The sequence below is a fragment of the Suricata suricatta genome, chromosome X, assembly GCF_006229205.1.
Source record: "Suricata suricatta isolate VVHF042 chromosome X, meerkat_22Aug2017_6uvM2_HiC, whole genome shotgun sequence".
Classification (NCBI taxonomy): Eukaryota; Metazoa; Chordata; class Mammalia; order Carnivora; family Herpestidae; genus Suricata; species Suricata suricatta.
This window is the reverse complement of record NC_043717.1, coordinates 56567635-56582754: the sequence shown is the minus strand read 5'-3', so window position 1 is coordinate 56582754 and position 15120 is coordinate 56567635. Positions and strand designations below refer to the sequence as shown.

General features: G+C 36.1%; 1 protein-coding gene and 1 pseudogene across 5 annotated transcripts in view; both read right to left on the bottom strand.

The window, feature by feature from the left end:
- ATP7A (ATPase copper transporting alpha) overlaps positions 1-15120 on the bottom strand; it is a 164053-nt gene that overhangs the window by 40798 nt on the left and 108135 nt on the right. For 4 of the 5 annotated variants that reach the window (XM_029929756.1, XM_029929751.1, XM_029929755.1 and 1 more), the window contains exons 8-14: positions 14203-14279; positions 13785-14010; positions 12235-12468; positions 10998-11089; positions 9665-9792; positions 7911-8065; positions 7577-7711 (exon numbers count right to left, since the gene is read on the bottom strand). In XM_029929756.1, coding sequence (XP_029785616.1) covers positions 7577-7711; positions 7911-8065; positions 9665-9792; positions 10998-11089; positions 12235-12468; positions 13785-14010; positions 14203-14279 — 1047 coding nt within the window. The remainder of the gene's footprint in view (positions 1-7576; positions 7712-7910; positions 8066-9664; positions 9793-10997; positions 11090-12234; positions 12469-13784; positions 14011-14202; positions 14280-15120) is intronic. The other variant, XM_029929754.1, reaches the window with a different exon arrangement.
- On the bottom strand, positions 4601-5978 carry LOC115283557 (annotated as a pseudogene).

Sequence of the window (15120 nt, the reverse complement as noted above, 5' to 3'; positions counted from 1 at the left end):
ATCAAGGACTTGATTCCATTTACAACTGCACCAAAAACTACAAGAAACCTAGGAATAAATCCAATGGAAAGAGGTAAAATATTTGTACTCTGAGAAAACTATAGAACACTTAAAAAGAAATTGAAGAGCACAGAAAGAAATGGAAAAACATTCAATGCTCATGAACTGGAAGAACAAACATTGTTAAAATGTCTATGCTACACAAAGCAATCTTGATAATTAGTGCAATTCCAATCAAAATTGCACCAGCATTCTTCTCAAAGCTAGAACAAATAATCCTAAAATGTGTATGGAACCACAAAAAAACCCAGATAGCCAAACCAATCTTGAAAAAGTAAAGCAAAGCTGGTGGCATCAGAATTCTGGACTTCAAGTTATATTACAAAGATGTAGAGGATGGGCTAAATAGGTAATGAGTCTAGTAAAGCACTTGTTATGATAAACAGTGGGTACCATATGTAAGTGATGAATCACTATATTCTCCTACTGAAACCAATATTATACTATATGGTACCTAATAGAATTTAAGAAAAAATTTGAGGAAAAATGGAATGATTTATAAAAAATACAATAAATAAAATAATATCTCTTAAAAAACAAAATGGAGAAACATTAAACCTCTACAACACACCAGTAGTTTCACTTGCTCATCTGGAGGGGTATATCACTGGACATGTAGTAAGAATACTTTTTTAAAAAGGTGTGTCTTGGGGCACCTGGGTGGCTCAGTTCCTTGAGCATCTGACTTCAGCTCAGGTCACAGTCTCACGGTTTATGAGTTTGAGCCCTAAATCAGGCTCACCACTGTCAGTGTAGAGCCTGCTTTGGATCCCTGTCCCCCTTTCCCCCCTCCCTACCTGTACTCTCTCTCCAAAAATAAATAAACATTAAAAAATAAAAGTGGGTCTGCTACAAGGGAAGATCTTGTTTGGTCCAGTGAGGGAAGAAAGGATTTCTAGAATGAACCTTCCCTTCTCTGTACTCCATCCAAAATTGGAATTCATCAACCACCATTAAATTAAATGCCTACTTTAGTAATAACTGTAGATTTTAAGTAATACTACATATAATCTTCAGCAAAGAAAAAATATCCAAGGAGACCAGTAGCTTCTTCATACAGGAACACAACTTTCCTGAGAAGTTAAACTGGAGAGGTTCCACTTGAAGGACACACATTGTTAAGAGACAATGTGTAAGCAGCCCTCATAAATATAAAAGAACTGAGATCATACCATGCACACTCTCAGATCACCATTCTATGAAACTTGAAACCAATCACAGGAAAAAGTTTGGAAAACCTCCAAAAACATGGAGGTTACAGAACACCCTACTAAAGAACAAATGGTTCCACCAGGCAATTAGGAAGAAATTTAAAAATATATGGAAACAAATGAAAATGAAAATACAACAATCCAAACTCTCTGGGATGTAGAAAAGGCCTTCCTAAGAGGAAAGTACATTGCACTGCAGGCCTATTTTAAGAAACTAGAAAAAGCGCATATACAAAATCTAACAGCACACCTAAAGGAGCCAGAAGCAGAGCATCAAGAACATCCCAAGCCCAGCAGAAGAAGAGAAATAATAAAGATCAGGGCAGAAATAACATAGAATTAAAAAAACAGTTGAACAGATTAATGGAACCATGAGCTGGTTTTTTGAAAAAAATAAACTAAATTGATAAACCTCTAGCCAGGTTTCTCAAAAGGAAAAAAGAGAGCACCCAAATAGAAAAAATCACGAATGAAAATGAATCTATTAAAACCAATCCTTCAGAAATACAAACAATTATCAGAGAATACTAAGAAAAATTAAATGCCAAGAAACTGGACAACCGAGAAGAAATGGACAAATTCCTAACATACTCACAAAATACCAAAACTCAAACTGGAAGAGATAGGAAATCTGAACAGACCCATAAACAGCGAAGAAATTGAATCAGTTATCAAAAATCTTCCAAGGAATAAAAGCTTTCAGTCAGATGGCTTGCCTGGGGGATGCTACCAGACATTTAAAGCAGAGTTAATACCCATTCTTCTCAAACTATTCCAAAAACTAGAAATAGAAGGAAAATTTCCACACTTTCTACAAAGCCAGCATCACTTTGATTCCCAAACCAGAGACCCAACAAAAAAAAAGAGAACTATAGGCCAATATTCTTAATGAATATGGATGCAAAAATCCTCAATAAGATACTAGCAAATCGAATTCAACAGCATATAAAAAGAATTATCCACCATGATCAAGTGGGATACATTCCTGGGTTGCAGGGCTGGTTCAATATTGACAAATCAATCAATGTGATACATCACATTAACAAAAGATAAAAACCATATGATCCTGTCGATAGATACAGAAAAAGCATTTGACAAAATGCAGCATCCTTTCTTAATAAAGACCCTCGAGAAAGTTGGGATAGAAGAAACACCTTTAAACATCATAAAAGCCATTTATGAGAAGCCCACAGCTAATATCATCCTCAATGAGGAAAAACATCATAAAAGCCATTTATGAGAAGCCCACAGCTAATATCATCCTCAATGGGGAAAAGCTGAGAAGTTTCCCCCTGACATCAGGAACACGACAAAGATGTCCACTCTCACGACTATTGTTTAATATAGTGCTAGAAGTCCTAGCATCAGCATTTAGACAACAGAAGGAAATAAAAGGCATCTGAATTGGCAAAGATGAAGTCAAACTTTCACTTTTCACAGATGACATAATACTCTATATAGAAAACCTGACAGACTCCACCAGAAGCCCACTAGAACTGATCCATGAATTCGGCAACGTGGCAGGGAAGAAAATCAACGTACAGAAATCGGTTGCATTTTTATATTATCAATAATGAAGCAACAGAAAGAGAAGTCAAGAAACTGATCCCATTCACACTTGCACGATAAACTATAAAATACCTAGGAATAAATCTAACCAAAGATGTAAAAGATCTGTATGATGAAATTATAGAAAACTTACAAAGGAAATTAAAGACACAATGAGAATAAATATTGTTAAATATTGTTAAAATTTCAATACTACCCAAGCAATCTACACATTTGAGTGCAATCCCAGTCAAAATAGCACCAGGATTCTTCTCAAAGCTAGAATAAACTATCCTAAAATTTGTATGGAACCACAAAAGACTCCAAATAGCCAAAGTAATATTGAAGAAGTAAACTAAAACGGGAGCCATCACAACAACAGACGTTAGCCTCTACTACAAAGCTGTCATCATCAAGACAGTATGGTATTGGCACAAAAACAGACACATAGACCAACACAATAGAATAGAGAACCCAGAACTGGACCCACAAATGTATGGCCAACTAATCTTTGACAAAGCAGGAAAGAGTATCCAGTGGAAAAAAGACAGCCTCCTTAACAGATGGTGCAGGGAGAACTGGGCAGCAACATGCAAAAGAATGAAACTAGATCACTTTCTTACACCATACTCAAAAATAAACTTAAAATGGATGAAGGACCTGAATGTGAGACAGGAAACCATCAAAACCCTAGAGGAGAAAGCAGGGAACAGATTCCTTGACCTCAATCACAGAAATTTCTGGACACATCCCAAAAGGCAAGGGAATCAATAATAAAAATGAACTATTGCGACCACATCAAGATAAAAAGCTCTGCACTACAAAGGAAACAATCAAGAAAACTAATAGGCAACCAATGGAATGGGAAAAGACAGTTGCAAATGACATATCATATAAAGGGCTAGTATCCTAAATCTGTAAGGGACTCACCAAACTCCATACCCAAAAAACAAATAATCCAGAGAAGAAATGGGCAGAAGACATGAACAGACACTTCTCCAAAGAGCACATCCAGATGGCCAACAGACACATGAAATGATGCTCAGCATTACTCATCATCAGGGAGATAGATCAAAACAACTCTGAGATACCACCTCACGCCCGTCAGAGTGGCTAAAATGAACAAATCAGGAGACCCTAGATGCTGGTGAGGATGTGGAGAAAGGAGCACTCTCCTGCACTCTTGGTGGGCATGTAAACTGGTGCAGACATTCTGGAAAACAGTGTGTAAGTTCCACAAAAAATTTACAATAGTACTCCCCTATGACCCAGCAATAGCAGTGCTAGGAATTTACCCAAGGCATACAGAAGTGCTGATGCATAGGGGCACATGTACCCCAATGTTCACAGCAGCACTTTCAACAACAGCCAAATCATGGAAATATCCTAAATGTCCATCAACTGATGAATGGATCAAGAAGATGTGGTACATACAATGGAATTCTACATGGCAATGAAAAAGAATGAAATCTGGCCATTCGTAGCAACGTGGATCGAACTCAAGGGTATTCTGCTAAGTGAAATAAGTCAGGCAGAGAAGGACAGATACCATGTTTTCAGTTATAAGTGGAAGAGCAGAAACTTAAGAGAGGTCCATGGGGTGGGGAAAAATAGCTGAGGAGAGGGAGGGAGGCAAACCAGGAGAGACTCTTGAATACTGAGAACAAACTGAGGGTTGATGGGGCTGAGGGAGAGGGGAATAGAGGTGATGGGCATGGAGGAGTTCACTTGTTGAGATGAGCACTGGGTGTTACATGGAAACCAACTTGACAATAAACTATAAAAAAATGAAAAGTTCAATAAAAAAAACAGGCAAAGCTCTTCAATTATACTTGTCCTTTAATAACAAAGAAACATACATGAGGATGGAACAAAAAGCCATGTCTCCAAGGCTAATCAGAAGTAGAGTCTAACTTCCTGCTCTTTCGACCAGAAACAGAGAAACTACAGTGAAGACGGTATTAACCATACCCACACCAATGGTGGTATAGACTGGTTCCCCAATACCTGCATCTTTGAAGATTTCTATTGAGTAAGAGGACACAGCATTGATTTGAGAGAGCTGCTGGGAGAGCTGGAGTATGGTGGAAATGACAATACGCTGTCAGTAACTGGGCACTCTGAATAACTCCAGCATAGTGACTTGCTTTTCTTATGTCATCCTAGCACTATCATCTTTCATCTCCTGGATGTCCTGCCTGAGTCACATCTTAGGTGCCCCACAATCACTTAGAAGGTCTCCTTAGAACCTCCTCTTCCTTTCTGTTAATGACCAAGAATCTAGGACTTTCAGGTCAAAGTGGAAGGGCTGTATTTTGTAGGACAGCTAGAATAATGGTGAAGCCTAACAACAGAGGCCCCAAAGCTCTTCAGTCTCCAACATGACTTTCCGACCAAAAATCTGAGCCACCAGAATCCTGACAATGCCCATCTAGTTTAGAATGCCACAGCTCCCTCCACCCTGTAGGTCAGTAGGAGATATCTCTCCAATGTACATGGGCACAAAACCTGTGCAGTATCCACAGAGAGGCCAAAAACCTATTGGCCCAATATCAGAATTTCAACTGACTCTGCTACTCTAGAGAAGCCACTGGCAACAGCCATTCTATCTATAAGATAGCCACTGGCAACAGCCAATAGGCTGACAGTAAGCATTGAATCACGCTTGCCAAAGTGGTTGACAAATGTCCAATGTAAAAGGAGCCAATCATACCACTAATGGAAAAGATGGCCACAGACAAGGACCAGAGGGAAGTGAGTACCACCTGAGTGGGAGAATCTTCTAATCTCTTTTCCAAAGAGTAATTGAGAAAATCCTTTTAATTGTCTCAGGAGCACTGATGACTCCAGTGTTGTAGCCAAACTGGAAAGTGTCTGTTGTATCAATGGAGCTGGCAGAGACCTTATGTGTTTCCATGGCCCTAATTTAATTCTTTTCCAATCTTCAATAAATATCTAGGAGTAAGGTCCCAGAGACACCTCTTCTAGCCAACAAAACCTTCAAAATGTCCTTCTTGGCAGTAAGTTTTTCTTCAGGTCCCTAGTAAGGCTCTACATCTCACCCTCACTCTCCTGATTTGATTTATTGTTTAAATGAAGGGATAGGTGTGTCTGGGTGGCTCAGTCAGTTAAGCATCTGACTTAATTTTGGTTCAGGTCATGATCTCGTGGTTTTTGAGTCTTGAGTCCCTGTGAGCCTTGGGATTCTCTGTCTCCTTCTCTCTTTGCCCATCCCCTGATCATGCTGTATCTTTCTCACTCTCAAAAGAAATAAACATTTAAAAAATAATAAATAAACAAACAAATAAAGGGACAAACAACATGAAACAGTGTGCAGCATGGTATTTTTTAAAATAAACATAACAGGGGTGCCTGGGTGGCTCAGTTGGTTAAGCCTCCATCTTCGGCTCAAGTCATGATCTCATGGTTCGTCGGTTCGAGCCCCGTGTCGGGCTCTGTGCTGACAGCTAGCTTAGAGCCTGGAGCCTGTCTTCGGATTCTGTGTCTCCCTCTCTCTCTGACCCTCCCCTGCTCGCGCTGTCTCTCTCTGTCTCTCAAAAATAAATTTAAAAAAAAACATTAAAAAAGGTGGTTTATTTAAAAAAAAATACAACAAAGACTTTCTTAGTAGTAATGGGTTTACAGTGGTAGGCTCTTATAAAGTTCTCAAATACTTAAACTAAGTGTTCATCTAAGAGATATTTATCTACATAGAAACAGTTGGGAGGAACTTTCATAGATATGAAAGCTTATGTTTTAATATATATCATATGTGCAGATTTTTACCTACATTCATTCCAATCTTCCACTACATTACAGATGACAAAACCGAGAATGACAGAACTGACTTAAAGGTTCTATCTCTAGGGGCACCTGGGTGGCTCAGTGAGTTAAGTGTCTAACTTGGGTCAGATCATGATCTCATGTGAGTTCGAGCGCCCATGTCGGGCTCTGTGCTGACAGCTCAGAGCCTGGAACCTGCTTTGGATTCTGTGTCTCCCTCTCTGCCCCTCCCCCACTCATGCTGTCTCTCTCTCTCTCAAAAATAAACATTAAAATAATTTTTAAAGGTTATATCTCTAATATGAGATACAATCCAGGTCTACTTTACCATTTTATGACACCATACTTTAGAGACTATTATAGAACTACAGAGGAACAGGCATTAATATTACTTTATATTTATAAAGCATTTAATAAATTACAAAGTGTTTCCAATACATCCTCTTATTTAACCTTCACAACAACTACAAGTTATGCAGGATGGGTGTTATTAGAACCTCACTTTATAGGTGATGAAACTGAAGCTCAGAGAGAAATTAAGTTGACTTAAGATCACACTGATCTTCAGTTTCCTCATCTATAAAATGAGATTCTAATAACACCCATCCTGCATAACTTGCAGTTGTGGTGAAAGTTAAATAAGAGGATGTATTAGAAACAGAGCTGAGATCCCGAGGCTTTTCTCAACACATCTACAGTCCTTCAAGAAAGCAAAGTCATGTTAGGAATGAGACTGGTATAAAATATAAAAGTTCAGTACTTACTTTGGGAAAAATCATAAGTCATAATGAAAAACAAGCTTTCCAGAGGAAATCTTTCATATTTGTAGAAATGCAAATGCTATTCTTATTATCCTCCCACGCCAGGCCCTTAAAGTTACTAGTAATTATTAAAATTATTTTCCAACTAATAGTTTATGCAAAAGATTTACCAACTGTTTTACATATGGTAAAGAGTTGTTAAAAGTCACTTACAGGAAAGTAGGTTTCCACAATTTCAAAATTCAGAAATCCAATTATAATCCAAACCAAAAGGGTACCAATGGAAATGATAACAATAAAAGGCACAAAGTATCCACTGAGTTTGTCTGCAAACTGCTGGATAGGAGCCTACAATAATAATAATAATACATGTATCAAGGTCTCTTTTTTATAATGGAGTATTATTTGGTATTACACACAAATATTTACATAAGCTCCATATTAGTGCAACTAGAGTTAATCTAATAAATATATAAAAAACAAGATCAAGATTATACTGAGCACCCTTAAAAAAATTCTTTCTGTTTCTCCTAGGGAGTTAAGTTACCTTTGATGTTTGTGCCTCTTCCACAAGTTTGACAATTTGAGAAAGAGTTGTGTCGGCTCCAACATGGGTTGCACGAATAAGTAGTGACCCATTCTGGTTAATGGAACCAGCAATCACTGTGCTGCCAGATTTCTTAGCCACAGGCATTGCCTCCCCTGTATAAAGGAGTAAAGACAGATTTAGGACCATTAATAAATACTATCTTGAAACATGCTGTTATTCATTAATTGTCAGAAATATGTAGCAAAGAGATTCTTACTTCATGAAATAGAATCTGGACAAATGCCTAGGTGAAAGTTGCCCTCCCTTTTTCCTTACATTATGTCAGTTCCAAGCCAAAATCAGGGATATCTTAAACTGGAAAAACCTATTAAGTCAGCTATTATAGGTCTTATAGGCAGACCCTAGTCTTAGATCATTGGTTTTCAATATGTTCTCAAGGGGCGTTTAGAAATGTGGGAGTTCTTCTCCCTTATGACCCAGCAATAGCACTGCTAGGGATTTACCCAAGGGATATAGAAGTGCTGATGCATAGGGGCACATGTACCCCAATGTTTATAGCAGAACTTTCTACAATAGCCAAAACATGGAAAGAGCCTAAATGTCCATCACCTGATGAGTGGATCAAGAAGATGTGGTATATATACACAATGGAGTACTACATGGCCATGAGAAAGAATGACATACGGCCATTTGTAGGAAAGTGGATGGACCTCGAGGGTGTCATGCTAAGCGAAGTAAGTCAGGAGAGAAGGACAGATACCATATGTTTGCATTCATAGGTCTAACAGGAGAGCAGGAGAAATCTAATGGAGGACCAGGGGGAGGGGAAGATGGAAAGAGAGTTGGGGAGAGAGAGGGATGCAAAACTTGAGAGACTACTGAATACTGAAAATGAATTGAGGGTTAAAGGGGGAGAGAGAGGGGGGAAAAGAGGTGGTGGTGATGGAGAAGGGCACTTGTGGAGAAGAGCACTGGGGACAGTATGGAAACCAATTTGACAATAAACTATTTTTAAAAAATTTAAAAAATAAAGTAGTATTACACAGGAAAAAAAAAAAGAAATGTGAGAGTTCTTATTTGTAAAAACTACCAGTGGAACATGTGGTGCTGTTACTCCAATTTAGTGGGCCATGGTCAGGGATACTAAATATATTATAATGTGTAAGCAGTTCCCCAGAACTAAGAACTGTTCCATCTGAATTGACAATAGCACTCTATTGAGAAACACAGAGTCCTAAATTATTTCCTCATAGTGCATAAGCTGAGCCTCTTCTGGAGTCATCCTGAGGGTTAAGAGAGGAAAGGTATTATTTTGGTTCTGTTCTGGATTGGCCTTATTTAGCTAAGATCTCTAAAACTACTTTCTTAGAGCACACCTGATGTGGAACATCTGGGGTCATATGCCAGCTCAGATCAGACCAGTATTTAGGGAAGGAAAACAAAATAGGTATTTGCTCAGGAAAATCTGCCAGTCTCTTGGGCTCTATATCAGAATAAGACAACTTCCTTTGACTACACATTCTAGTAATTAACAATCCTCAGTGAAAAAAGCTTTCAGTAGCATAACTAGAAACACAAAGTAAATCTGCAGAAATTGATTTCATACAGTCTTCAAAAGAATTAATATTCTTTGCTCATTATTTACTCATTCCATAGTTTCTACAAAAAAAGCTCTCCACTTTTTATTCTGGTTTTTCATATCACTTTGGATTCACTTTACTTTCATGTCATGATCCTCTGAAAGAACATACCTGTGATAAGGGATTCATCTACCATAGAATGTCCTTCAATAACACGACCATCCACTGGAAATTTGCCTCCTGGAACCACTTTAATGATGTCTCCACGTTGTACAAGTTCCACATCCACTTGTTCTTCACTGCATATGAGTTAAAATAAAAAGCATTGAGGGGTGCCTGGGTGGCTCTCTGTCGGTTAACTGGCTGACTCTTTACACCGCCTCAGCTCATGATCTTGTGCTTGTGAGACTGAGCCTTGCATCAGGCTCTGAGCTGATTGTGGAACCTGCTTGAGACTCTCTCTCTCCCTCTTTCTTTGCCAATCCCCCAACCTCTCAAAAGAATTAAAACTTAAAAAAAATAATTAAAAAATAAAAATAAAAAGCATTGGGAAAAAATGTTTCTCACCCTGATCTTTCCATGCAAGGTTGTTGGTTAATGTCATGCTTGTAGCTCCATAACTGCTATCAATGGAAACTACAACTAACATTTAAGCTAGGAGCTACAATGTTAGTCCTGTTCACTGTCGGGAAATAGTTCAGTACCTGGCACAAAATAGGTACTCTATGTTTGTTGAATAGTCACTGAGTGAATAAATGAAAGTTTAGAAAATTATGTGATGGGTTTTATTTAACTAAAATTTTATTTTGTAAATTTGCCTACATAGTTGTATGAGTATACAAAAGAATGAAATCTTAAAAAAAGATTGAATCTTATCAAGCCTTTAACTCTAACTTCCAGTTTACAGGTAACATAAGACTTAGAGAACAAGTTAGATGACAACACAAGGAAGCAAAGAGTTGAATTCAGACTGTGTGATACTCTGCAGGACAACTGACGGATGGTTCTCTAACAAGTTCACTGCACGGTGGGGGTTGGAGTGGTGGTGGGAGTAAGAGGGTGGTGGAGGCAGAAAGGAGGGAGAAGGAGAGGGAAGAGGTATTTTAGATTAAAAGAAACATGTCAGTCAAATGCATTGACACGTGGACCTTGCTTGATTTGTGTTTCAAACAAAGAAACTAAACTTTTGGGAGACAACAGGAGAAATGAGGCTACACGGTGTATATAAGATGATATTAAGGTATTGTTCATTATGTTAAATGCAATATGGTATTTTAGTTATGTGAGATTATGTCATTTCTTAAAAATATTTAGAAGTTAAACGATATGACTGGAATTTAAAATACTACTGCAACAACAGAAAGATATATAGATGAAGTTTGGCCAAGTGTGAATATCTTTTAAATCTGGGAGATAGATTGTTCATTGTACTCTTCTACTTCTGGGTATATTTGATATTTTTTGTAAGAATTTAAAAATAGAAGGGGGAAATGAAAATAAATACCTTAACAGAATATTATCAGAGTCAAGAGTTACAATAGTTGCTTCTGTAGCTTGTAGAGAAATTAGCTTTGCAAGAGCCTCTGATGTTTTGCCCTATAAATTAAAAAGAAAGGTTCATAATGCTAAGGAAGAAAAATCTCATGTTTTACCTAAAATAAAAATATAATACTTAATATTTACCCGAAAGATAGTTTTAGGAATATTAATTAGTTCAAATTAGAAAATATTTCACTTCAAAAATATGAAGTATACAAAATATAAAATATGTTATTAAATATAATTTATAAATAAATAATGTAAATTAATAGGAAGAACATCAGGAACTCAGGTACATGAACAAAGGACATGATTAGGAAATTCATATAAGAAGAAATAAAATACCGATATGTGGGAAAATGTTTATCTTTGCTATGAATGGAAGAAATGCAAAAGAAAGCAACTCTATGATACCATTTAATGCATACTAACTTAGCAAGATTTTATACAAGAGTTAATGCTTATGAAGTTGTAGTAAAACTACTTTACAAACATACCCTTGTTGATAAAAAAAAATTGTTACAACTTGTAGCATGAGCCATAAAAAGATTTATGCTCTTCACTCATATATTTTATAATTTATCCTAAGATACTAATTCAATAGAAACTACTATTAAATATGAATATGTTTAATGCAAGATTATCTAAAATTAAAACTGGAAACAATCTAATTGAGAACAAAACCAGAATGGTTTATTGAGTGACAGCACAATGATTTGCCAAAATAGGATTCAGAAAATACCAAATAATTATCTAGACTGCAAAAATGGGGAAAAAGCTGTATAATGTTAAGGATACTAACTTGTATATATACTATGTTTGCCACTCTAAAATATAAAGTTATCTAGAGCAGAATTATAAAGTAATTTCCATTATAGTATGGGACTATGGGTGAATATTATTTCCGTCATTATTTTAAATCCTGTGGTCACATCAATTTTCCCATTAATTGTGTGATATAAAAAAATAAAATATTTATCAAATGTCTCTTTAAGTGAACATGGATGTACTATACTATCTACAGTATTAATTCCATATATTTGGTAAATCTTCTAAAGGAATATTTAACTTAAAATATTACCAAAACAGAACTACTTCTTTTGTTAACTATATAAATCAATGCATATTTCCAATAATTGGTCTAGAAAATATTACGATCATTTATCCACCCAAGATTGTAACAAATGTCACCCTTTCTTTACCTTTGCTATATGTTCCAGCCACCGGCCTAGTGCAATAAAGACAAATAGCATAGGAGGTGTGTCAAAGAAAGTAATAGGATTTACTTTGGCTCTTTCATACATTGCAACCAGAAGAATCACCAAAGAGTAGGCAAATGCAATGGTGGTTGCCAGCACAATCAGTACATCCATATTTGCAGTTTTATGCTTCAGGGCTCTGTAGGCTTGAATGTAGAAGTACCAGCCTCCAAAAAACTATAAAACAGAAACAATAATTACTACTTATTAAAAAATGCTGAAATTCACATGATTATCTTAGTAACAAAGATACAGTAACAATGTTCATTTCCTTTGACCTTTATCTAATCCATAAACACTAAGGAAGGATTTTAAGCTGAAACAATAGTGTCTATATTTTAGCAGGTATGTGCGTGTAGGGATTCAAATTGCTGTAGAAGCCCCTGGCAGCTCTCCTCTATGATCCATTGGATATTTCATAATATAAAAGAAATCAGATGATTCTTGGATTTTTCTTTTAGATGCTAGCAAAAACAAGAACTAAGAAAAAAATTACATTTTTTGACAAGGGTTTTTTATGGAAAACTCAGCTCCCCCTATCCAAAATTCAACCTAAGTGGTGTATCACAAGCTACTGGAACAGCTGGCTATTTTCATTGGTAAACATAACTGAGAAGCTTATTTTTTCATTAGTATAGAGAAACACACCAAGATCTTCTTAAAATCATCATTACTTTTTATAAGGATCGGAAACACAATAGATTTATTAGAAATGTTCTACAGTAAAAGTTTATCTCAAAAGAAGAGTTGAAAACATACAGCAAATAATGAACTTCAGTGCCAGGGAGAACTGTTAAAAATAATAACATAATATTATAATTGCGACCATTATTTTTATTTTATATAATAAATTAATAATTAAATAACGCTTACTATACTAATATGAACATACTTAATTTTAATATATTTAATATGTAATATTAAATACAAATATAGTTAAATAAAATATAATCTATTTTATTACAGGTTTAAATATACAATTATACACAATAGCAGGTATGAATGCTAAACTCATGTCTAAATATGAACTGAGCTCTTATTCTCTGCTTTGCCATTAAACAATATCCTTACGGGGCAGGTGCCTGGGTGGCTCAGTCGGTTAAGCATCCGACTTTGGCTCAGGTCATGATCTTATGGTTGGTGGGTTCGAGCCCCGCGTCGGGCTCTGTGCTGACAGCTAGCTCAGAGCCTGGAGTCTGTCTTCGGATTCTGTGTCTCCCTCTCTCTCTGACCCTCCCCTGCTCACACTGTCTCTCTCTCAAAAATTAAATAAAACATTAAAAAAATGTAAAAAAACAATATCCTTAGGAGTTAAAGGGAATTTATTATCTACTTTAACCTAAACTCAGTTTAAGATTATTTTTATAAAGCATCCATAGCATAAAATGATCCAATTTCTGCCAAGTATATGTTTTGCAACTGAAAATAGCCTTGCCTGTCACATTTTGCTATTTTTCATTATTAAAACATATACTTGCTAACATTTCACTTGCCTGTACAGGTACACACAATAGAAAGGATAGCAAATTCATAATGGACAGTCCTGGCAGGATCTGGCGCTCCAGGAACATAGAAGAATGAATGTTGATCATTTCTTCTTGACTCATGCTCTGATTGTGGTGATGAGTTGCAAGATAGTGGTCCATAACCATCATATATATCATCAGCCCCATTACAGGAATACAGAAAAAAAGGCTTACAAGGAAGGACCGTCTCCACCTTACATAGAAAAGAAAAATCATTTGAATAAGTAGCTTACGGTTAAAGAGTCTATGGACTATAGAAAAATACACATTGTGACCACTCCATCCAATATAAGGATGACAGTGTAAAAACTGACATTCCAATAGGATGTTAAATTTATAACAAGGAGTCAAAATCTGCTTTCACTGACAAACCAAAAGCACTTACTGTCTTATTTCTCGTTTATGGTCCAGGTGGCTTGCTGATCGATCCTTTTTGACCAATGAAGCTTCAAAACCTAAGCTCTAAGGAAATTCATGAGAAAAAAATTATTTCACTGAATGTATAGATATTATATAGAGAAATTCTAAGTTATGGTATTATCATTAAGAACAATTCAACTTAATTACTGAGTGCAAGTCACTTTAGGGAATATAAAGATGATGATGTGCTTCCTTCTCTTAATTACTTGTGTTATAATCTTTTATCAGAGAAATAAATATTTCCCCAACTCTAGTTAATGCCTATCCTACTGTTCTCAAACTAATGATTTAACTCAAGTGTAGGTGTCCTCACTAGAGATTCTGATTACATCAAAAAGTAAGCTAAAGCCTCCATGAAGTAATAAAAAAAAAAAAGCAGAATCTGTTACTTGGTCAGGTTGACAGTGTTTGATGATATAATAAAGACAATTCAATAGTAAAATCACAAATCTTACATTTAGATAAGCATCATCCACTAGTATTGATGTACATTAATCACTTCTATCAAATTTTAGCTTTGACATCTGTCCATATCTCCTCTGAACAAGTACAGAAAACTGAATAATAGGTCACAAAAAGTAGCACCATTCTAAATATATTATTCAAGTCTTTACATATGTAGGCTTTACTCTAGTTCTATCAGAAAAAAGAACATGAATAAAAATTTTACTCAATAAAACAAAGTATTAAACAAAACTACACATAAGTAAGACTCATATGCACAGAGACAGTAACATACACTGTATTTTCAACTAGTAGGAAAAATGCTGTCATGTTTGTTGGCAATGTAGTACAGAGAAAAAAACAACCGTGAAATTTGGAGTCAGAATAGACCCAAATCCCAGCTATGACACTTACTAGCTATGTGACTTTGGGCAAGTAA